This window comes from Canis lupus, chromosome 5 (assembly GCF_003254725.2).
Source record: "Canis lupus dingo isolate Sandy chromosome 5, ASM325472v2, whole genome shotgun sequence".
Taxonomy (NCBI): Eukaryota; Metazoa; Chordata; class Mammalia; order Carnivora; family Canidae; genus Canis; species Canis lupus.
Window position 1 is genome coordinate 77,859,996 of NC_064247.1, and position 25,363 is coordinate 77,885,358.

General features: G+C 42.9%; 1 protein-coding gene across 1 annotated transcript in view; it reads right to left on the reverse strand.

The window, feature by feature from the left end:
• PKD1L3 (polycystin 1 like 3, transient receptor potential channel interacting) overlaps nt 1–25,363 on the reverse strand; it is a 69,265-nt gene that overhangs the window by 19,482 nt on the left and 24,420 nt on the right. Inside the window, exons 14-26 of the mRNA XM_025426716.3 lie at nt 24,094–24,287; nt 21,565–21,795; nt 20,538–20,639; nt 20,092–20,270; nt 17,433–17,579; nt 12,540–12,736; nt 12,010–12,209; nt 11,373–11,553; nt 10,587–10,779; nt 10,250–10,484; nt 5,598–5,697; nt 2,871–3,008; nt 1,877–2,062 (exon numbers count right to left, since the gene is read on the reverse strand). Coding sequence (XP_025282501.1) covers nt 1,877–2,062; nt 2,871–3,008; nt 5,598–5,697; nt 10,250–10,484; nt 10,587–10,779; nt 11,373–11,553; nt 12,010–12,209; nt 12,540–12,736; nt 17,433–17,579; nt 20,092–20,270; nt 20,538–20,639; nt 21,565–21,795; nt 24,094–24,287 — 2,283 coding nt within the window. The remainder of the gene's footprint in view (nt 1–1,876; nt 2,063–2,870; nt 3,009–5,597; nt 5,698–10,249; nt 10,485–10,586; nt 10,780–11,372; nt 11,554–12,009; nt 12,210–12,539; nt 12,737–17,432; nt 17,580–20,091; nt 20,271–20,537; nt 20,640–21,564; nt 21,796–24,093; nt 24,288–25,363) is intronic.

Here is a 25,363-nt window from a genome sequence, read left to right on the forward strand (position 1 = left end):
GGGCGGGAGGGCTGGGATAGGAGGGAGGGACTGGATGTTGCTGGGGGCGGGAGCCTTCCCCTGTAAGCTCGGGAAGGGATCTGGAATTGTAAGTGGGATAGGACTTATCCTATCAGATTTATGTTTGAAAACAATACGATGGGGAAGATGGAATGAAGAGGGGCACGAGCAGAGACAAGGTTGTCCAAATGAGAGGTGGGAAATGGTACCTTCCTCTAGTTTTGACCTGCATTTCTCAAGACTGCTCTTGCAAAGCCTGTCATCTACTCTAAAGCTCTGGGTATTGTCTGAAAACACCAACACTCACCGGGCTGTTGGGGACGTGAGTAGACTCTTCTGCAGTGCTCATGGGAGTGTTAATCGGTACAAGAAGGAAAAGACTGGCAGTAGCTTTTTAAATTAAGAATGTATGCACATTTTAGCACATTCAAGGTATTCATCTTGCAGATATTATTTGCATGCTCTCTGTCTCTAAAATAAATCTTTGAGAAAAATATAGGGACACCTAGGCGCTCATGCTCTCATTCTCTCTCAAATAAATGAACAAAATCTATAGGAAAAAAATAACATTAAAAAAATTGAAAGTAAAGATTTGTTAGTAGTTGAAGAGATAAATCACATTAGGGGCAATTGGTACTGCTTTTCACCTCAGGTCTCCTTCATTATATTCCTTTATCTGCAGATTGCTGTTGTTCTTCCTCAGCCTGTCCAGGTAACTCATGGACGCTCTGTTGTTCCGCTAGCCAGAGCCCCAATCGCCCCAGTTAAAAATAATGATGGACACTTATCCAGTGTATACTATGGGTCAGACATTGTTCTAAGATCTACAGAGTTTTTAATCTTCACGTCAATCCTATGGGGCAGATCCTAACATTATCCTCATCATATGGATGGGGAAACAGGCACAACAGATTGTAATTTACCCAAGAACACACAGCTAATAGGTAGAGCACCAGGATCTGAACCTCATCAATCTGACTTCCAAGTCTGTGTCTTTGGACACCATACTGCAGAGCCAAAGACTCTAAGAGGAGGATCATTCCTATCAAGATGACACTAGCCTTAGCCACCCAGGGTTCGATTCACTTTTTATTTGGTCACTACTTTATTCAGCACAGAGTTACAGATCGCACATACAATGTGCCCTGAACCTAGAACCGTCACCATCCAAAACTGAACTAGAAAGAATCAACACGCGGGACATCTAGGTGGTTCAGTCTGACTCTTGATTTTGGCTCACGTCATGATCTCAGGGTTGTGTGAGATTGAGCCCATCATCTGAGCCCTGCTGGGCTTAGTGCTCAGTGCAGAATCTGCTGGAGATTCTTTCCTTCTCCCTCTGCCCCTCCCTGCACGGGGGCACTCTCACTCCCTAAATAAAATAAGTATCTTAAAAAAAGAAAAAGAATCAATGTACAATGCATAGGAGTTGCCATCTATAAAAACTCTCCTAAATGCACTAAAACCACCTTTATTAAGATAAGTCTTTTAGGTTTCTTTCCCTAGAAACATAGGAGACACTCTAGATCCCAAAAGGAAGCCATCAATGCTGAATTAAATGAACACAACAGTTTCCAGAATACAGCTTACTTAAGATCTAAAGTTATGACAAAGTGGGCAGCCCGGGAGGCTCAGCAGTTTAGTGCCGCCTTCAGCCCAGGGCGTGACCCTGGAGACCTGGAATCGAGTCCCACATCGGGCTCCCTGCAAAGAGCCTGCTTCTCCCTCTGCCTGTGTCTCTGACTCTTTCTCTCTCTGCATATCTCTCATGAATAAGTAAATAAAATCTTTAAAATAAAAATAAAGTTACGACAATCGGTAACTGGTAGAAAACATTGAACACGAAGCATCCGAGAAGTGGGTTATGTGTCCATACCTCTGTAATCCCCATAAAGGCTAGGAAGGAGGGTGTGATTGGCCCACAAGTAAAAATGCTTCAGAAGTCTGATCTCTGAGAAATGGCGGGAAAAGCTCTTCCGGAGAGCTTGATGGAGGTAAAACCTATTGGAGTTCTGTGCTGAGTAGACTGTGGTCATCAACAAGATAAGGAAGAGGACTTGTACTAGGATAGGAAAGGGCAAAAATAAATCACAGTTGAGTGGTTAGCTTCGAAATTCTCTACACCTCCTCCCTCATGGTTCCTAAGCCTTGGCAATTCCATATGGTTCAACCTAACAACTGTAAACAGATGAGCCAGCGTATCTAGCACGTAGTGGTACGTACAAATATCTACAAATATTGACATATTTCTTCCCAGAATTATTCTGCCACTATTCAGAAATTTTACCTGAAATAAGATACACAAAATCCAAATAAAAATTGTTGTATTTTACTTTTTAAAACTAAATGCACCCCTGCCCCCAACCTTTCTCTCTCTCTAGCTATCTATGGAGTGTGTTCACAAGAAAGGGAAGGCAGATTAAAAACAGAATTGGCCTTTTTTGGTCCAGGAAATTTGATAATCCAAACACTCACTGGATGTGCTGAACCAGTTCCCCTGCACTTATAGGAGAGCCAGTTCTGAAAGCATATTCATTTCCCCCTCCAGCCTGTGAAGCACACAGAGCAATCTGTGTTATTAATTTCTGTTTGTGGAGGAAAGGACTCATTCAAGCTCATGTGGACGTCTCACAACTCCCAAGTTCCCATTCACCACACCGCCTTAGAGTGCATATTTTTTCTTTTTTTTTTTTTTGTTTGTTTTTGCATATTTTTTCAAAGTGAGTACTTTCAAATAGCTTTTCACTGTCCTCTATTTTCTTTTTCTTTTCTTTTTTTTTTTTTTTGTCCTCTATTTTCATTTTCTTCTCACACCCCCATGGCTGGGAAACATGCTGCAGGGTTGACACATTACTGGTTGCTCTCCATACCCAAAATATCTCCTGTCAGCTTGAAGAGTTTCTTCTCTTTCATGGTTCTTTCTGGGCGCTTAACTGGACTGTTGGCAGCTGGAGCTACATAGATGGGGTTATTCTTATCTCTTGAGCCAGGTAATGGTGAGCATTTTGCTGTCAAAAACATAAATGTAGGCCAAAAAGTAGTTATATTTCATTAAGCAGTTATTCATCAACAATTGGTGAAACTCTGGGAGTACCTCCTGCTAAATGCTGAAAAAAACAAAGAATAAAGCTATCTTCATGGCACTTCTCAAACTATCATGAAGGATTTTTAAAAAATTGCAGTCCACTAGGGATTGATTTTTTTTTTTTTTGATATTTATGTCTCTGAGAGAGAGACAGACAGAGAGGTATGGAGGCAGAGGGAGAGGGAGAGAGAATCTTAAGCGGGTTCCACCCTGCGCTCAGAGCTCATCACTGGGTTCCATCCCTGGGCTAAAAAACAAAGAGTTGGTCCCTCAACTGATTGTGCCACTGACCCAGCCCTGGGTGCTGATACTTTTATAAAATATATTAAAAATTAATAATTGGAAAAATGAAGTAAAATAGGAGTATGTAAAATCCAAATGCCATTTTGAAAATTAGACACAATATGTCTAAAACTGGTCTGTTCAATTGCTATAAAACTTTCTACATGTGTACTCTCAATTTCTGTATTTATCTTGGATGAGAAACAAACAGTTCTTTTTTTTTTTTTAAAGATTTATTTATTTATGATAGACATAGAGAGAGAGAGAGAGAGAGAGAGGGGCAGAGACACAGGCAGAGGGAGAAGCAGGCTTCATGCTGGGAGCCTGACGTGGGACTCGATCGCACCCTGGGCCAAAGGCAGGCGCTAAACCACTGAGCCACCCAGGGATCCCCGAAACAAACAGTTCTAATCAGCGAACCACGTGGTGGGTGTAATATTCTATAGCAGTGTTTTTCAAATTTCAGTGGGCACAGGAATCACACGGGAATTTTGCTCAAATTCAGATTCTGAGGTGAGACCCAAGATTACACACTTCTGAAAATTCCAGGAGATGCCAATGATGCTGGTCTGCAGACCACCCTGTGAGAAGTATCCAGAGACATGTGAATCAAGATGGAGAGAAAGAAGGAATTAGAAGAGGACATAAAACTTACCAGCAAGTATGTGACTAGTGCTTGGGGAATCACCAAAGAGAAAATAAACCTCCTAAGGAAGTCAGAGAAGGTATCAGAGTGAAACTTGACATTTGTTTTGAAGGATGAGTCAGATACAATTCTCCAAATGAACATGAAAAAAAAAAAACCTCTTAGGCAGAGGGAATAGCAATTCAAGAGCACAGATAAATGAAAGGAGAACTAGGAAGGCAGTTGGAAATCAGATTAATTTTTAAAAATCTTGTAAGTAAAAATAAAAAAAATAAAAAATAAAAATCTTGTAAGTAATTACTTACCCCTTAGTAAATGTGTTTACCACCGAGCTTAAGAAATAGCTATCGCATGGGGTGTCCAGCTGGCTCAGTTGAAAGAGCATGTGACTCTTGATCTTGGGGTTGTTTGAGGCCCATGTTGGGTATAGAGATTACTTAAATAAAAATTCAGGGCGCCTGGGTGGCTTAGTCAGTTAAGCATCCCACCCTTGATTTCAGCTTAAGTCGTGATCTCAGGGTTGTGAGATCGAGCCCAGCATTGGGCTCCATGCTGGGCCTGGAGCCTGCCTAAGACTCTCGTCCCCTCTCCCATTGCTCATGCTCACTCTCTCATTCATAAATAAATAAATAAATAAATGAATGAATGAATGAATGAATGAATGTAATTGCCACTTATAAAGTCTGATAGTGTTCATCTGGGATGGTATCCCTTCCTTTCCTTCAGAGAGCTAATCTAATCCTGAATTTAAGTTTATAATTTTCATGCATTTCTTCATTAAAAAAAATATATACACATATGTATACATATATATATGTATTGTTTCCCATAATTAAAGAATTGTGTTAGTTTTTAGCTAATCATTGTGTTTGTGAGGTTCACCTGCACGATAGACGTAGCTTATTTAAAGGATAGTTTCCCTCAGGCTTAGTGACTGAATGTGAGAAATAGGAATTTAGGATTACTCTGACCTTTTTAGAGAGTGGGGATGTTCTTCTTGGAAAGGAGGAAATATATAGGCATCCGGATGGTGCAGTTAGGGTTAAGCGTTTGACTCTTGGTTTAGGCTCCGGTGATGATCTCAGGGTCTGGAGATCTGGCCCCACGTTAGGCTCTGTGCTTGGCACAGCATCTGCTTTGGATTCTCTCTCCCTCTCCATCTGCCCTCTTGCTCTCTCTCTCTCTCTTAAATAAATAAACAAACTTTTTTAAAGCATGAGAAAATATAGTCAAGAAGGGGTTTGCAGGGCAGGCCATCCTGATTGGAGAACGTCTGATTTGAGACAATATGAAGGTATCCGATACAGGTGGTGAGTGGTTGGAAACAGCCCTGGGGCCTCAAGAGTGAGAGAGATTCAGGAGGAGATGTAGGACACAGACGCGGAGTAAAGCGCTGAGAGAGCGCGAGTGTCGGTGAGGCACTGGTTTGTCTCAGGCAGTGGATGGAGGAGGAACAGCCAGCTATTGAGAGGCAAGATTCCTGTACAGAAAAATCTGAGTCAGTGACATGCCTGGATGTCCAGTGTTCCGATATTTGTTCTTTGCAAAATCAGATGCTGGTAGTTAGAGAACTATTGGAATTACCCACGAGTGCCAAGATCCTCCTCGTCTGTTGTTCCTTCTCTTTGGTAAGCCACGGCATCCTGCTCAGCATCAGGGAATCGAACAAAGCAAGGAAGATCGCCTAGACAGGAAGACCATAGGAGAAGGTGACACCGTTACACAAAGGTGAAGGTATAATTCATGCATTTCCATTATTTGGCCCTTTACTGCCATGGAAAACTGAAAATTAGGGAGTTTCATAATAATTTTTGCATAACCAGGGACCTGGTTAATACAATGTTTATATTTGTATTTCTGCCTGCAGTCCTTAAACTGCTTAGCTAGGAAAGCTTAAACTATTGAATGATTTGTGATGATCCTTGCAAGTTACTTAAGAACACCTGTCTTTGCATGATCTCAGATGAGCCGGACGGAGAAGCTACACTTTTTTTTATAAAAGATTTTATTTATTTATTGATGAGAGACACAGAGAGAGAGAGGCAGAGAAAAAAATTAGAGATTTTAAGAAAATCTTAACATTTGGAATATAAACTATCACTTTTAATATATCCAGACTAGCTTTCACATCACTACATTTTTTAAAAAGATTTTATTTATTCATGAGACACACAGAGGGAGAGGCAGAGATATAGGCAGAGGGAGAAGCAGGCTCCCTGTGGGGAGCCTGATGCAGGACTTGATCCCAGGACCCTGGGATCACAACCTGAGCTGAAGGCAGATGCTCAACCACTGAGCCACCCAGCTGCCCCCATCATTAATTTTTCTTTAATATTTTTTTTAAATTTTTATTTATTTATGATAGTCACAGAGAGAGAGAGAGAGAGAGAGAGAGGCAGAGACACAGGCAGAGGGAGAAGCAGGCTCCATGCACCGGGAGCCCGATGTGGGATTCGATCCCGGGTCTCCAGGATCGCGCCCTGGGCCAAAGGCAGGCGCCAAACCGCTGCGCCACCCAGGGATCCCTTTCTTTAATATTTTTAATGGTTCCCTGGCATTCCATTATATGGCTATGGCTATCTCATAAGTAAAGCAGTGTCCTATTTTTGGGCATTAAGTTGTCGCCAATTTTTAAAAATAAAGTGCTCAGAATTTTCTCAGGATAGGTCTTTAGAATTGAAGCTTATTTACTAAAGGGATGCAGAATTTGAAGGCTTTTCCTCTGTTAGCACAAGATTTTTCCTCAACCAGCAGTGAATGCCCATTATCTCTGGTATCAACATGTATTATCATGTTTTTACCACTTTCATTTATTTTTTAAAGCTTTATTTATTTATTTTAAAAGATTTTATTTATTTACTCATAAGACACAGAGAGAGAGGCAGAGACACAGGCAGAGGGAGAAGCAGGCTCCATGCAGGAAGCCTGATGTGGAACTCAATCCAGGACTCTGGGATCATGCACTGAGCCAAAGGCAGACGCTTAATCACTGAGCCACCCAGGGGTCTCTAAAGTTTTATCTATTTAAGCAATCGCTACACCCCATGTGAGGCTTGAACTCAAAACCCTGAGGTCAGGAGTTGCAGGCTTCACTGACTGAGCCAGCCAGGCACCCGTGTTGCATTTACATGTTGGCTGGTCCACTGACTCTTTCAGTTACTTTTTTTTTTTTTTTTTTTATGTCACAGGTGTTTACGGCTGGGAGACAAGGAGATAACAAAGCTATACACTTTGCCCTCTGCACCTAATCTGGATAACAAGTGGCTATTCATCCACACACTTTGAAAGAAGTGACACAACTGGTCACTGATCATGATGCACAGATGTTATTAGGTAGTGATCTGTGGACTGAAGAGCTAGCAACAAGTAGTTAGAACTTTATGCAATCACTCACGGGTAAATGATATTTCAGCTGTGTTGCTGGGACACTGGTGTTATTTAACTAAACCATGTACCTAAATTCATGTACATGGAAACACTCCAAAGCAAGGACTGCCTGAATGCAAGCATGTGTCACCTAAGAACCAAGACATTCTCCTATCATTATCACACTTAAGGAAATTATCAATAATTTCCTTGTATAATATCCTATTCATATTTAAAATGTCTTATTTATTCAAAGGATCTAGAACACTCCTCCATCATTAATTTTTTTCAAGATATTGACATATCACAGAAGCTATTATTCAGAATATTACCCCAAGTATGATCTACGGACTAGTGATCACTGGGAAATTGTCAGGAATGCAGACAGGTCAGCCCCATTCCAGAACTATCCTCCATTTCAGTGTGCCTGGGTGGCTCAGTTGGTTAAGTAACTACCTTTGGCTCAGGTCATGATCCCAGGGTCCTGGGATAGAGCTCTACATTGGGCCCCTTGCTCAGCAGGGAGTCTGCTCCCCCACCCCCCGCCCCATATACATGCTTGCTCTCACTAACTAACCAACTAACTAACTAACTAAACCCAAACAAACCTGATTACGCCTGGAAATAATTGAGGCCTTTCAATATAAATTCAGTATTTCTTTGCAACAGTGGATTGTTTAGTTTTTTTTAAAGCTTTTATTTATTCATGAGGGACAGAGAGAGAGAGAGAGAGAGAGAGAGAGGCAGAGACACAGGCAGAGGGAGGAGCAGGCTCCACGCAGGGAGCCTGATGTGGGACTGGATCCTGGGGCTTTGGAATCATGCCCCGAGTCAAAGGCAGACGCTCAACCATTGAGCCACCCAGGCGCCCCAGATTGTTTAATTATTAACACTTCTACTACTGCATGTCAAATAGGCTTAGACTACTATCTAAGTATCTTCGTTCTTACTCAGTATTTTTAAATCTGTACTTCATGTTTTGCATTATTTTTGTTTGTATGATTTTCCTGGTCATTAATTTGAGTCTCACTAGTGACATCTCCTTCAACTCAACTTCTGAATTTTAAAAGCTGGTAAATCACATTTCATTTCTGTGTTTGATATAACTGAATTTCCTTAAGAGATCTTGTCATTTTTTTTGTCTCTCTACTCCAGCAGTTCTTTTTTTAGAGAATTTTTAAAAATTTAAGTGATCTCTATACTAAGTGTGGGGTCAAGCTTACAACCCTGAGATCAAGAGTCATAGGCTCCACTGACTGAGCCATCCAGGCACCGTATCATCCTCCAGCAGTTTTTCATTAAGACCTACCTACTCCTTGTTCTCTCCAGAGTTGGTGGGTCTCAAATGGGACTGTACACCAGAATCACTTGGGAAGTTTTAAATGTGCTGGGCCTTGGAACCCATCTCCAGAGATTACTATTAAATTGGCCTGGAGTGAGGCCTGAATGTCAAAAGAGTTTTAAGAGCTCTCCAGGTTTGCTTGTGGGAGTTCTGGCCCATCCTCCAGGGTCCTTAAAGCAGAAGCAATCCTGTCACCAAAAACAGGATATGGAAAACTCTCCTGGACAAAATTTGGTTTCTTCAACAAATGCACTGTGACAAATAGCAAGAATGGAGAGTGATGTGCGGACTCAGTATAAAAAGTACTTAAGAGACCAACTAATTGCAACACATGGACCTTATTTGAATCTTGATCTGAACAAAGTAAACATAAAATAAACATTTATGAGACAACTAGGAAAACTGGAACATTGACTTTAAAAAAACGTGATAAAACACACATAACAAAAACTTACCATCTTAACCTTTTCACAGTATAAGGTATGTTCATACTGTGTAAATATTAAGACATTAGTGTGATAATAGTTTTTATATTTATGTTTTTAAAAGAAAAGTTTTTATCTTTTAGAAATATATACACTAGGGGGATCCCTGGGTGGCTCAGCGGTTTAGTGCCTGCCTTCAGCCTGGGGCCTGATCCTGGAGTCTCCGGATCGAGTCCTGCATCGGGCTCCCTGCATGGAGCTGCTTCTCCCTCTGCCGGTCTCTGCTTCTGTGTGTGTGTGTCTCATAAATAAATAAATAAAATTTAAAAAACATATATATATATATATATATATATATATACACTAAAATACTTAGGGATAAAAGGATGTGAAGGGTTTTTTTTTCCCCTCCCAAAACAGATCAAGCGAGACTGGCTTGTTTTTGGCAATGAAGTAATTATTGTAGCTGGCTAACAGAATAGTAGAATTCATTACACTATTTTTTCTTTTTTTTAGATTTTATTTATTTATTCGTGAGAGACAGAGAGAGAGAGACAGAGACAGAGACTGAGAGAAACAGAGAGAGGCAGAGACACAGGCAGAGGGAGAAGCAGACTCCCTGCGCGGAGTCCGACATGGGACTCGATCCCGGGACTCCAGGATCAGACCCTAGGCCGAAGGCGGTGCTAAACCCCTGAGCCACCCGGGCTGCCCTCATTACACTATTCTCTACACACTTCTGTGGGCTTGACATTTTTCTTAATGAAAAGTTTTTAAAAATTAAGTTTTCTGGTGGGTTTTTTTTTTTTTTCAAAGTAATTTATCGTCGATTGATTTTTTTTACTTGACCTTTCCTAACTTGGCAATCTTTTTCTGCTCTGCTTCTATTACTCACGCCATCAGTTCTCCTTAGTTTTTTCCGAGACTTCACACATATCTGAAATTTCATTCTGCCTATTTCTGTTGTTTCCTTTTATTTTTTTCCTTTTGTCAAATTGTCAGAACCATGAGGCACTTTAAATTGACACCCAAGGATCTCATTTTTCTGAGCTACCTGCAACCACAGGGGGCCCCTGGGCTGATACTATCTGCTTTTCACATACCTTTATTGGCTGGCTGATGACAATGTTTTGAAGCACTGATAGTATCACTGACATCACCCAGCTGGTGGCTTGGTCTTTGGTCAGTTCCAGGCTGTAAAGTGCAGTAAAAAAGGCTGCAACCAGGCTAGTGACACCCAGACAGAGCCAGCAGATATAAGTCACTCCTCTGGGCAGGCTGTAAGCGATGGGCTCCTTCCCTTCTTCTGGGCTCAGGAGGGGGAAACTGGTGACCTCCCTGCAGAAGAGAGGTTAAAGGAACCATCTGAACACCAACAGTGGGGAGAGAGAGGTTCGGGATGACAGCAGGTGTTCAGGGAAGCCAGGTGCCGGGTCTTACCTGGAGGGCCCCTGCTCGAGGTGAAGAACACGTGTTTCCAAGAGCTTCTGGAGTTTTTGCAGTTGGTTGGTGGCATCCAGGACGTCACAAGGCTGGTCGACCTGAGTGGGACCCACGGCACTTAAGTGAGAATGGAGCCGCTGCACAACTCCCAGCAGGTAACAGCAGAGATGGTGGTGGCTATCAGGAACCACTGCAAATACAGGCCAGGGCTCACACTTCTGCAAGTGGGGGGTCAACAGATAGTGCTCAAGGGCAGAGAGCAGCAACTCATTCACTGACAATGAGGATAAATCTACCAATCAGTGGAGACTGGACACAATTATTGTCTTCTCTGAGCATGCTGGTGAATTAGTGCATTAGTAACAATTTCTAAAACTCTACACTTTGATCTAGAATCAAATAAGAATTTAAACCTAACTGGGCTTCTTCACTAGAACTACAGTAAGTACCCAAGACGTGAAGACTATATTCAAGATTCCATAAATCACATAATCTCACTATTCCACAGAAAGAATGACAAGGCTCAAGAGCCCCCAACAAATCAGATGGAGTGTAAAGGGATCTAAAACGGAGGGCACTTTTGTGGGTTCTTTCTTCATCCTTTACTTTGTATCACCAGATATATTGTCCTTAAAGCGATCAGCTCTATCCTGGAAGCTTAAGCAAAGTGAAATAAGCAGAAGGCCGTATCACGCCTGCTGGTTACACCAAGAGGTAGGAAGGAGTAAGAGGCAAGCAAGTGGGAGGCAGAGAACAGATCAGTTACTAAAACCTGAGGTTTACCATTTGCCCGATGGGGTCCTGCCTGCTGGTGAGAGCCGTGACGCTCTAAGTGAGAATAGATGAGGCTGGATAAAAGCTGAACCAGCTTGTTAATGCTATAAGAAGTCCATAAGGATTGTTCACACTCTGAGAGTAGGTATGTATTTCTCCTGAGCAGGAATCCCACAGTTTCCTTTAATTCCTAAATGTAGAACCAAGACAAGAAAAATCAGTGTGACATTCACCCAGGACTGGTAGCTGTTATAGGTGGTAAGGCTTTACTTGGAGAGCCAAACGCTTAGTGGAAAGAACCTCCATTTTTCATTTTCTTTCTCCTTTTTCAGAAAGCAGTCACCTAATAGTAGCTTCAAAACTAGTTTTATGAGGGAATACCGAATGAAAGAAGAGACAGTTTGATCAAACATCAACAATGAAAACTCTAGAGTAGTACAACCTGCGTTCACACCCAGTCCTCAGAATACATTAAGAGGACAGGTGAGGGGCATGATGCATCATGGCCCAGGGGACAGGAGTTAGAGAAAAGGTATCAAGGTTAATAGGACTGGAGAGCTTTCCAGGAGATCCTCTCCACTAGCCTTTCTCACAACACGGGAAGCAGGGCCCGCCATCTACCTATCAAATTAGACACGAAGCTTACCTCAGCCACCTCTGTGAGAGACAGAGGCTCAAAAGTAGCATCCGAGAGGCAGGAGGCTTGGCTGGGAGGAAAGAGAGGCCGGGGTTCCTGTGGCTGGATCAGTGGGAAGAGGCGCCCAATTACAAGATTGACAGGGAAGAGAAGGACAGCAGTTTGGACGCTGATGATCACCTGGGACCAGGTCACAGCAAATGGACCCACTGGAATAAGAGCATTGTGTCAACCTTCATCCTCAAGAACTGAAATCATCTCAGTCATTCTTTTTCTGGGTTTAGGTATTTATTTGGTAATTTAACCATGATTATCTAAGGAGAGGACATCATCGTGGCAGTAAAGATCCCGATGTGTTCCCAAGCCTGCTTCACTCATTAATGAATGGGAACAGTGAGGAAATCTGTAAAGTATTCAAATGTTAGGGCAGCAAAGGAAAAGCAAAGGCCCAGCAGGGCTGCTTCTGACCCTGAAAAGGAGGATGCAGTACAGTAACAGGATCATACACCACAAACACCACACGTCAGGCTCACCCCTACCTTGCTCGTCTCTCTTGGCAGTGGTGCTGCTTGTCCTCCAGAACATAACATTGATGACCATGTTGCACAGAAGCAAGGTCATGTAACAGGTGAGCCTCTGGACTCTTGTGAACCGGTTCCAGGGATGTCGAGTTAAAACCGAGAGCCACAGATAATCCTGGGTGAGCTTTTCTACAATGATGGAGGAGAACAGGTGTCTACAAAGATAAATGAGAACAGGACAGATGTGAGTTTTCATCCTGATAGTGTTCTAAAAGAAGATGTGATTTGCCCGGCATCAGGCTTATCTCAACCACCCAGCTGCTCTCCTATACCCCTTGAAGGTGCTTTCAAATGACACGGCAGCATGATTCTCTGGTGATTTTAGGACTAAAGGTTTTTGAGGATAAGGTTAATTTATATGGTATGAGAGTTTAAAATTAAAGTTTTTTTTTTTTTAGCTTTCCAAGAGTTTTGATAAATCTTTTGCTTTTCAAAAGTTTGCATTAGGTTTCCACTCAAGATAGTTCAGTAAATTCATACTTTGAGGACCTGCTCTACTCCAAATGTGGAGGAACTAGAAATAAGATACAAAAAGAAAGAATAAAAAATATTGGCTGGGCTTAAAAACAGGATAACTCTCTCTGAGGAGAAATGGAATGAGAAAAAGTGATGATGAGCAGGGAAGTCACAGGATTTCTGTGCCGGGTCTGGAAGAAGACAGTACACAGGCGGGGCTTTGCCTCTCATAGGGTCCTGGAACTCAAAGTGTCTGGGGAGGGGGAAGGGAGAGTGAAACCAACCTCAGGGGAGCCCAGGTTCAGGCTAGAGCTCATGAAGGGATACTGCGTAACAAAAGACTCCAATTTACAGGTATGGAGGTGGGTGAAAAAGAACAGCAGGAATTGAGCCAATAAAACACACTGGACTGGTTCATGATAAGATCTGCAATAGCCCTACTTTTTGTTCATTCCAGTGAGGGGCAGGAGCTCCAAACTACTGTAATATAATCTGGTCTACCTAATTTTAGACTAGTGATGTGAAGGACTGCATGGAACAGTAGCAAGACTACTAATCAGAGGAGAGGGAGAGGGAGAGAAATTTAACAATAAAACTGCCCCAAATAAACATATAATCTCTAATTCCTAAATACACGAAGAAATTGAATGTGGAGAATGGCAGCCAACACAGTAGTAACTCAGACCTGAAGAGATTAATTTTGTGGAACAGTCTGACAAAGATTTTAAAATAAGTATTTCAGGTTGCTTAAAAGAGACAAGTCAAGGAACATTCACTTAAGAAGAATAAATAACAAAAACACAGGACTTAATTTGAAATCTTAAACCTGAAAATATGGTCATTAAAATGAAAAACGTAGGAGGTATGGACATGGCGGACGAGAAAATTAGTGAACTAAAAGGCTGTACTGCAGAACTGACCCAGGATAACTGCAGAGAGACAAAAATACGATAAATATGCAGGTCCATTTTAAAAACACAGAAGATAGTTTGAGAGATTCCAATACAGGGAATGCTGGAGGGGCGATATTTTCACAAGCAAAGTCAGACTTTTTCAGACTGGAAGGCATGATGCTGCACATTCAAAGTACATTCTATGTTATGTGTATTTTATCACAATAAAACATTTTTTTGAAGTACCGTGTGAATACCAAACAAGATAAAAAAGAAAATCCACAACCAAAAGAGTTATAATAAAATTTGGGACACTGACGAGAAAGAGAACATATTAAAAAGAGAAAAGGCAGCATACTTTAAAACTAAAAGCCAGATTGAGAGGAGACAGGCAATAGCAGAGGCGGTTTGGGAATGCAGATCCCCACCAACACTTCACATCTAGGATTAATAAAGACTGTGCTCCCATCTTCTCTGGTATCTCTGAATAAACAGCCCTGGAAGGACAAAGATAGTGATTCTATTTAGTGCAACTTTATTTACAGTTCCAGGTTGTAAAGATGGAGACATCCCACTCCCCAGAGACATTCCAGGGTTATAAAAGAAGAAATGCCTCCTTTCCACCCCTTGAGAGATGGGCTTACATTGCAGGGTAATAAAGATAATGTCTAAGTTCACAAGGAGCACTCGTAGGTTTTCCAGAAGCACTTAGATCAGATCAGTCTTTTCAGCCTAGCGTTCCTCTTCTGTCATGTATCTGTCTCCACTGCATATGCAGGTAACACCTGGCTCTCATCATGTCACCCCGTCAGAATCAAGCTTCTGGGAAGTGACAAAATATGACTCTCACTGCTACTATTGCTCTTAGTAGTAAATCCATTTGGATCCGTGAAAATGAAAGAGTAAATATCTTTGAATTTTCTCTCTTCCATTCCAGCAATGATAAAACTTGTTTTAAAAAGCCAGAATTTATGGGGATCCCTGGGTGGCTCAGCAGTTTAGCACCTGCCTTCGGCCCAGGGCATGATCCTGGGGTCCTGGGATCAGGTCCCACCATCGGCCTCCCTGCATGGAGCCTGCTTCTCCCTCTGCCTATGTCTCTGCCTCTTTCTCTCTCTCTCTCTCTCTCTGTCTCTCATGAATAAAGAAATAACATCTTTAAAAATAAAATAAAAAGCCAGAATTTGGGATGCCTGAGTGGCTCTGTGGTTGAGCATCTGCCTTTGGCTCAGGGCATGATCGCAGAGTCCCAGGATCAAGTCTCATATCGGGCTCCCCACAGGGAGCCTGCTTCTTCCTCTGCCTGTGTCTCTGCCTCTTTCTCTGTTTTTCATGAATAAATAAAATCTTTAAAAATATAAAAATAAATAGCCAGAATTGGGGGTGCCTGAGCAGCTCAGTCAGGTGAGCATCTGACTCTGATTTCAGCTCAGGCCATGATCTCAGGGTCATGAGACAGCCCTGCACTGGGCTTTGTGCTCAGTTCAGAGTCTGCCCGAGATTCTCTTCTTTCCACTCTGCCCCTCCCCCCATTCCTGTGCACACTCTCTCTAAAATAAATAAAATCTTTAAAGAAAAAGCCAGAATTGAAATTTTCAGAGTTCACATAAATAACCCAAGTATTATAGCAACCTGAGAGTGGTTATTTAAGAAAAATGTCTGAATATCAGTAAAAACAGTTAACTCTGTGGCATTGTGACTTGCCCTAGTTCCATCTCCTTTTCTCTAGCTATATGGTAACCTGACAGTCTTTAATCACAGTGAAAAGCAGCTGCCAGTAAGAGGAGGGCAGAATGGGATTGAAGATACTTCAAAGCCTCCTTCTCAAAGAATTGTGATTATTTGACTTGTCTGGTAGTCCCCTGGAAAACCCAACGTGCAAGGCTGCCCTTATTTGACTTGACTGGGTGCTCACCTGCTGTAAAATGCTTTTCCTTTGGGGCACTATCAAAAAATATTTAGAGGCAATTGTTTAACTTCACAGTTGTCTGCCCTGGCGGGTGAGCAACAGGCTAACCAAAAAGCTTAAAAGAAAAAAACTGGGAAACAAGAAGTCTATGGGAGGTTTGAAAAGCTCTGACATATTTCTGGGAATCTGGAAGGCCAAATACATGCCCAGAGCTGTGTGCATGCTCAAAAAACCCTTGAGAATGCCTTAAGTTCTCACCCCTGGATGACCTTGAAGCTCTCAGGAAGCAGGAAGTGAAGGCTAAGGCAGAGCTGTCAGTTGCCTCACTGAGTGTTGAAGGCATGCCACAACATGCACACAAAACCCCTCAGCAAAGAATGGGAGATTTGCTGATTCCAGGCATTTATAAGATCTCTGTCCAAACATTAGCTGACCACAAAACAAGCTGGGCAGAAACTTCAGTTGCATGCCATGATAAAGAATACATAATTCATTCAGAAAAGTCACTAGACAACAATTATGCACTCTAAGAACAAGAAATCCTGGGGGAGGGAAAGGAAATCGGATTTCCAGGATTGCCACACTCTATTGTTTAAAAGGTCTAATTTTTAACAAAAGATCACAAGACACCGAAAGAAAGAACGAACATGTGCATGTGCGTACACACAAAGCAATAAATACACTGTCCCTGAGGAAGCCAAGACACTGGATATATTAAAACAAACTTTAAATCACCTATTTTAAGTGTATTCAAAGAACTAAAGGAAACCATATCTAAAGGACTAAAGTATATGAGAATAGTATCTTGCCAAATAGAAAACATCAATAGACATATAGAAATTATTATTATTTTATTCATTTATTCATGAGGGACACACAGAGAGAGGCAGGGACATAGGCAGAGGGAGAAGCAGGCTCCCCGTGGGGAGCCCAATGTGGGATTTGATCCCAGGACCCTAGAAATTATTTTTTTAAAAAGATTTTTATTTATTTATTCATGAGAGACACACACACACAGAGAGAGAGAGAGAGAGAGAGGCAGAGACACAGGCAGAGGGAGAAGCAGGCTCCATACAAGGAGCCCGACATGGGACTCGATCCCGGGACTCCAGGATCACGCCCTGGGCCAAAGGCAGGAGCTAAACCGCTGAGCCACCCAGGGATCCCCTAGAAATTATTTTTTAAAAGAACCAAATAAGGGACCTGAGTGGGTCAGTGGTTGAGCCTCTGCCTTTGGCAAAGGTCGTGATCCCAGGGTCCTGGGATTGAGCCCCGCATCGGGCTCCCCGCAGGAAGTCTGTTTCTCCTCTGCCTGTCTCTACCTCTCTCCCTGTGTCTCTCATGAATAAATAAAATCTTAAAAAAAAAAAAAAAAAGAACCAAACAGAAAGTCTGCAGTTGAAAAACACATTAAGTGAAATGCCAAGTTCACTAGAAAGGCTCCAGAGTAGATCTAAGCAGTCAGATGAAAGAATCAACATACCTGAAGATAGCTCAACTGGAATTATCCAGTCTGAGAAGCAGAAAGAAGAATGAAGAAAAACTAACAGAGCTGTAGAGACCTGCAGAACACCACCATTTTCTCACCAATACCTAAAGGAAAAGAGTTCTTTCTTTGAGACTGGCATGAAGACCCGGTCACGCTGGCACTCTCCGAGGTCAACGGCCAGCCAACAGTTGCACAGGAAGCACCATTTCCTTTTACTGGCCATGTCACTGACAATTACCTGGTTTACGTACCTATGGTAAAATGAAGATAAGTACATTAGGGAGGTGGGCACAAGCAAGTTGCTGTAACAAGAAGTAACTTTGCACTGCCAGCAAGTGGATCCTTTTAATGGTGAGGCAAGAACTAAAGAAAGAAACAAGAGCTGATCCAATTTCTCCCTTCCAGACCTCTAATCAATGTATCAAAGCCAGAACGCGGTATCTATAACTTAGGAACAGTTCAGGGTGTGTATGTATCCCTGGACTTTCCTTGTTCACTCGTACCACTGCCCTGCCACCTCTTCACGAGCCCATCTGCCTCCATCTTGTCACCAGGGCCTGGGGGGTAGGGGGGTGTACCTGAGGGCTGGGGAGTGGTCTGCAACATTTATGTTAATGACTTCTCATCCTGTTGGGGTCTGTAGCTTCATCTTGACTTCATAGAACCAGAGGCCCGGAGGTTCCACCCTCCTTCCAACCACAATGGTTTACTATGTGTCTAATTTCTCCACCAATTCACTTTCTCTACTTGAATTGAATTCACCAATTCAATTTCTCCACTAATTTCTCCACCAACTTCAACTGCCAACGAACTTGGACATCTGGGACATCTGACTGTTCAAGCTGCTTGATGTCATCTTGCAATTAGTCCAATAACCACCTCCTTTTTTTTTTTTTTTTTTTAATTTATGATAGTCACAGAGAGAGAGAGAGAGAGAGGCAGAGACACAGGCAGAGGGAGAAGCAGGCTCCATGCACCGGGAGCCCAATGTGGGATTCGATCCCGGGTCTCCAGGATCGCGCCCCGGGCCAAAGGCAGGCGCCAAACCGCTGTGCCACCCAGGGATCCCAACCACCTCTTTTATAGTCATGAAGCTATTTCCCCAAGAGCCTATGTTTCATGTTATAAAGCAACTTAAATCTCTCCGGTCAAAATCTTTGCTTAATTTTAGTTGAAAGTATTTCCTGTGTGATGACTACATATTCCTTTAAAGCTAAAATATTTCTGGGCACTCTCCTATTGAGGCAGTTCATAAAATCACAGGTGACTAAGGTACATTCGATTTCAGCTTAGCTCATGTATCTTACACTGTTAAAGTTTTTCATTTACCAGTAAAGTATAAAAAAAGGAGAAAAAGGGGCACCTGAGTGGCTCAGTGGTTGAATGTCTGTCTTTGGCTCATGACCCCAGGATTCTGGGATTGAGTCCTGCATCAGGTTCCCCCCAGGGAGCCTGTTTCTCCCTCTGACTGTGTCTCCGCCTCTCTCTGTATGTCTCTCATGAATACATAAATAAAATCTTTAAAAAAAAAGGGGGGGGCAGCCCCAGTGGTGCAGCGGTTTAGCGCCGCCTGCAGCCTGGGGTGTGATCCTGGAGACCCGGGATCGAGTCCCACGTAGGGCTTCCTGCATGGAGCCTGCTTCTCCCTCTGCCTGTGTCTCTGCCTCTCTCTCGCTCTCTCTGAATAAATGAATAATTTAAAAAAAGGGGGGGGAACCCCACTTTCTCATTGGTGAGAAACGAGCTTTTTATGCTCCTAGTATTACTTTTTTTTTTAAGTTTTATTTATTTATTCATGAGAGACACAGAGAGAGGCGGAGACACAGGCAAAGGGAGAAGCAGGCTCCATGCAGGGAGCCCATTGCGGAACTCGATCCCAGATCCCAGGATCATGACCTGAGCCAAAGGCAGGTGCTCAACCACTGAGCCGCCCAGGCGTCCTTGTAACTTACTTTCTTATTTCATGTCTGAGAAAAAGAATCCAACATGAGTGTACGAATTCATTGTTCACAATTCTGAAAATATCTAAAAATATACTGAATTTTTAAAAATGCATAATCCTAGTACTCAGTTATTGGTTATATTTATTATATATAGTTCTAGACCTTTCTCTCTATGCATACTTAAAAAATCAACTTTATTGAGATATAATTTACATACGATAAAAGGCCTCCATTTAAAATATATAGTTCAGAGGTGCCTGTGTGGTTCTGTCAGTTAGGCATCTGACTCTTAATCTTAGCTCAGATCTTGATCCCAGGGTTATGAGTTCAAGCCCCGTGCTGGGCTCCATGCCAGGCATGGAGCCTACTTAAAAAAAGAAAAAAGAAAGAAAGAAAAGGACACCTGGGTGGCTCAGTCAGTTAAGCATCTGCCTTCAGCTCAGGTCATGATCCCCAGGTCCTAGGATCAAGCCCTGCATTGGGCTCCCTGCTCAGCGAGGAGCCTGCTTTTCTCTCCCCCTGCTTGCATTCTTACTCGCTCACTCTTTCAAATAAATAAATAAATAAAATATCTAAAAAGAAAGAAAAGAAAAAATCATCTATCACTTTACCATCGACACAAAATCATATTGTTAATTTTCCCTATTTCTTTTCAGGGTTTCTCCTTCATAAATGTTTTGAAACTTAAATCTAATAGGCATTTATTACCATTTGGCCCACAGCGTTATTGCTGTGTGTTGTGATGGCACGCTGGTCTTGCCCCAGAGCGCTGAAGATCCACAGAGAAGAAAGGACAAGGCAGCCTGGCGCAGGTACTTACCAAGAAGGACTGGTACCCGAATTGTCATGCCAGAGGCGCATGCTGTGCAACTCCCCTAGGGAGGACTTAGTGCTGAGGAGGAAGACGTCCAGTCCCCCTCGCTCAAAGACTGCCTTCTGGGAGTCACAGAGGTGATGGGGCTCACTCCGTCTCTCTGATCCATAAAGGGTGATAACCACCTAAAACATGACAAAGAAATAAAATGCAGGAAGTCCTAACAGGATTCTCTGGGTTTATCCCTAAGGAGAGAGGGAGACAGACAGAGCTGCACTGAGGTGAAGTCTCTGGGGGGCTGGACAAGTGCAGGGGGCTCTGCAGATGCACAGCTTAGAACAAGGAACTGCCCTTGAAATGTGCCACTGGACACCAGGGTGTCACCATGTCAGAGTGTATCTCATGTGGTCAAAGACACAGGGCAGGGAGTGAAGAACATTCATTTCATTCACCTTCGCTGTTGTGGCAGCCTTTCTTCGATAACCAGTGGAGACCTGAAGAAGGTAGTGAAACTGAGAGCTGGGGTCATTATCAGCCAGGACGGTGACCTTCACCTGCAGGAAATGCAGAACCAAGAAGGATCTTCATCTCAGGAGACGGGTGCACAGCTCCAGCTTTGGCAACTTGGTGGAAAGCAAGAGTGATGTGTGGATAGTAGATAAACAAGCAGACCTAAGTGATGGAACAGGGCTGAAGGCTTGAGGGCCTGGGTTTATGCCTCTAAAATGAAATATTCATAGAATCAGCTGATCAGGTCTTGGGCTTCGAAATCTTTCCACCCCCCTCTCAGGAGGGTGGGGTTATCACACAACAGGGAGGATGCCTAGTTCAGTGCGAATTTCAGATAAATGAGGAATCATATGGGAGTGCACTTATACTAAAAATGTCTTCACTATTTATATGAAATTCAAATTTAACTGGGTGTCCTATATTTTTATTTACTAAAACTAGCAACTCTATACCCATAGCATCAAAGAAATGGACAGCGTGTATTCTAGAATTTCTAAGTGTAAGGAAACATAAGAATAAGAAATGCATAGAAGAGGCTGTCATCAAGGGATTTTTGTTGTTGTTATTCCAATAAGAGATTCCTTACAGGTTTCTTATATAACGCAGTTACATGAAATTATAATTTCACTCCCACATAACTTTCATATCCAATGTATAAAGTGAGATAAACTTGCATCTAATTTTGGCTAAGTTCTCTAGATGTTCTGGCTTATTCCTAACCTAAATGAATCATAGGAGGGTTTAACCTCCACTAAAGGAAAGAAAAAGAGAGAGAGAGAGAGACAAAGTGTGAAGTTGCTAAGCCCTGAGACAAGGAGACATGAAGAGAAATTTAAGGAAAAAAGTCTTCCTTGAATTTCTATGCCACCTTGTTCAATGCTACCAGCCTCTTCTGGTGAACGAGTTTTCCATCTTGTTCAACATACTCAAGACACTGTGGCAAAGCTTCTGGAATCAAAGTCTCCTGACCTTCTGCATGTCTGCTTGATCCTTTCTCCAAGCCCACACACATGTGAGCATATAGAAGCCTAAGAGGCTTATGAGCAAAGACACCCCGACAGGGTTGGTGGTCACGCGAAGGAACAGCTTGATCGTGTCCTCAACGTTCACTGTCCGGGGCGCAATGAAGAAGTCACTGCCAAAGTAGGCCAGGCGGTTACAGAGACATTGTGTCCTCAAAACCGTGCTCCGTGGCCCGACCTGCAATGAGAATCAACACAACGAACATAAAACACAAACACAGGCGCCTGAGAGAGGGAAAACGATGCTCCAGTCACGTCTTCACCACCAGTGATTGTGTAAACCGGTGTAAGCAACATGGAGAACCATCTGGCAACCTCTGCTAAAGCTGAAGAAGCACAAACTCTCTGAATCTTATCCTGCCATTCCAGGTCCGAACACACACCCGATAACTCTGCACATGTGCACAAGGAGAGGTGTCGGCATTGTTTGTAACTAAAAAAATCAGAAACAACCTATATATACGTGCCCAGTGACAGCAGAACATGCAAACAAAGAAGTAGAGGATTACGACTGAATAGGATGGAATACTCTATAACAGTCAAAATGAACGAGTTAGAGCTAGATAGCGCAACGTGCATAAATGCCGAGTGAAAGATCCAAGTTAAAGGTACAGATGATGCTGTTGATGCAGGATGCAGAGACCAGAAACAAGCAAAACACTCCTGTATCTGCGTTGGTTAGGCTCCCTTGCTGCAACAAAAGCTCGTGAGGCTGCTGTCTTGTCCACTCTACCTCTAGTTATGTAGGCCTGGCATGTAGAAGATGCATGCCCAGTGAACATGCTGGAAGAATGAATACACGTGCCAGCTCAGGACAGTGATCATGCTCTGGTGAGATGGAGGAGAAAAGACTAAAGAGGACACAGGGGCGCCTGGGTGGCTCAGTCAGTAAAGCATCTGACTCTTGATTTCGTCTCAAGCCCCATGCTGGGCTCCACGCTCAGTGGGGAGTCTGCTTGGGATTCTGTCCCCCTCTGCCCCTCTCCTTGCCTGTGCTTTCTCTCTAAATAAATAAATAATCTTTAAATAAAAAAAAAAACTGAGGGGATACATAAAGGGCTTTGGTTATTCCTGCATGTTTTATTATTTTTAAAAATCTGAACTAAATAGAGCAAAATATTAACTTTGTGATAGAGCTGAACAGTGTTCAATGTTTTTATTATATTATTCCCTATAACTTTCCATATGGTAACATTTCTTCATCAAAAATATTTTTTTAGGGATCCCTGGGTGGCTCAGTGGTTTGGCGCCTGCCTTCAGCCCAGGGCATGATCCTGGAGTCCTGGGATCAAGTCCCATGTCACATTCCCTGCATGGAGCCTGCTTCTCCCTCTGCCTGTGTCTCTGCCTCTCTATGTGTGTCTCTCATGAATAAATAAATAAAATATTTAAAAATATACATATTTTTAAATGTCACTAGGCAATCAAATGGAAGGTGCCAACTCCACATTCGATGGTGCAGATGAAAAGTCTAAAATACTGTCAGTATGACTGACTGCTCTCCAGACGCAAGGTTCAGTTTTGGATGCCGGGTCTATCTCTTGCCCTGGGAGGAACTCTCATCCTGCTCTGTGCAGCTCTGTTCCCTGCACAGGGTCCAAGCACTGTGCGGGGCTCCAAGGAGGCAGGAACCCCACCTTCTCATGCCTTTCGTGAGCAGTAGGGTCATTGTTGGGTGAGTCTTGGTACTCAAAGTGCCATCTCCCTGACTGGCAGCACTGATATCACCTGGGAGCCTGTAAGGCAGAGAACTTCAGGTCCTGCCCTGATTCACTGCAACAGAATCTGCAATTTAACAGGCTGCCAGGTAGAGGATTTGCTTGAGAGGCACTGCTCCAGATGTTCCAGAAATCACTGCTGAGGCCATGAATGGCATAGGTGCCTTCCAGAGCATCCTCGTTTCCTCTAATTCCCACGTGAATGACCCTCTGTCGGCTCTTTTACGAACCGCCTCATCATTTCCAGAACCTTGCACCTCAGTCTTTCTGCAACTGAACCAGAACTTAAATCAGAGGGGATCACACAAATTCACCGGTGTGAGAATGCAGAGCGCCACTTTAACATGGCACACACCTGGACCTAGATAACCATCTGACAAGTACCTGCCTAGCCTGGAACGTACAAGAACTTACTAGCTTATTTTTTTTAAAAGTTCTCTTTTACTAAGCAGGAAGTTTTCCCTTTACCCACAACCTATTTAATATTTGTAGAATTTAACGTCTACATATTGCTTATTTTGCCTAGAATCATCAGATTCACCCTGAACTGATGTTTGAGAAATTACAAACACGAAACATACGCCTGCTCCAAAGAGGCACATTTTCCTGGCCCACTACACATAATCTTTCTTTCTCCCAGGCTAATTTACTTCCCTTCCGATGATTTTTCTTTCTGTGCCCCTAAACGAGGTAACAGATGCTCTGCATTTCTTGCCAGCTCAGGCAGAAAAGAAAGAGGAAGTGGCATGGCTTCTTACGTGGCATCCAGTGCTCTTCCATGTGCTATTGTGGCTGTCCCAGAAATAACACTGAGTGACGGCAGTTACCACTGAGAACAGGGTGGGAGTCTGCTGGGCACTCTCCTTGCTTTTATTCAACGTGGCTGTTATGTGGTAGGTGCCAATCCTATACTGCAGACTCTCTGGAGTCAATACCCATGTGTATTCCTCATCTGAGAACAGAGAACGGTGCTTAGTTGCATTTCAAATGGGACAAAAGGACCATCAGAACCTTATGAAGGGTCAATTATTATTATTACTTTAACTTTTAAAAAAGATTTTATTTATTTGAGAGAAAGAGAAAGCAAGAGAGCGTGTGCACAAGCAGGGGGAGAGCAAGCAGAGGGAGAGAGAGAAGCAGACTCCTCGCTGAGCAGGGAGCCCAATGTGGGGATTGATCCCAGGACCTGATCACGACCTGAACCAAAGGCAGACACTTAATCGACTGAGCCACCCAGGCACTCCAATCATTATTTTATTTTATAAATAGGGAATTGACTAAGACTAGAATTACAAATTATTTCACTTTTTTAAAGATTTATTTATTTATTTTAGAGAGTGCACCAGCTGGAGGAGCAGAGGGAGAGGAAGAGAGAATCTCAAGCCGCCTCTCTGCCAAGTGCAGAGCCCAATGTGGGGCTCAGTCTCAAGCCTCTGAGATCACGACCTGAGCCGAAAATAAGAGTCAAACGCTTAACCGACTGCACCATCCAGGCACCCCACAAATGATTTTTTTCCCCCACAAATGATTTTAAAGAAAATGACCAGCGATAAAACCTGGGGCTCTGGATTATTCCTGTTCCAATATGAAGTCGTATTCTCTTGATAAATGAAGATTTAGGTCTAATGAATCAGAATGTATTATGAGTTTTAGAAAAATGAAATAATCACACATCAAGGTGAGTAGCTGCAAGACCTAGCTGACAAAGGAAGCCCAACAATGAAGCAAGGATGGGAACAGGGTGGTTCCAGGAAAGAGCCCTGATTCCAGGCCTGGCTCTCTCACCCAGGGGCTGGTAAGGGCTAAGGCAAGTCACACAACCTCCCTAGTTTTCTCCTTTCGAATGAAGACTCTGGACCAAAGGTTGTCTAAGATCCCTTCTGGCTCCAATTGACAGGATACTGTCAAGATTGACATGGAAAATGGAGTGCCTGTTGTGAATCGGGATAGAACCTGCTGGTGATGCAGATAGAACTCTAGCTGGCAGTCCTGTAGTAAGAGGTGCTGCTTCAGGTGCTCTAAGGGCAA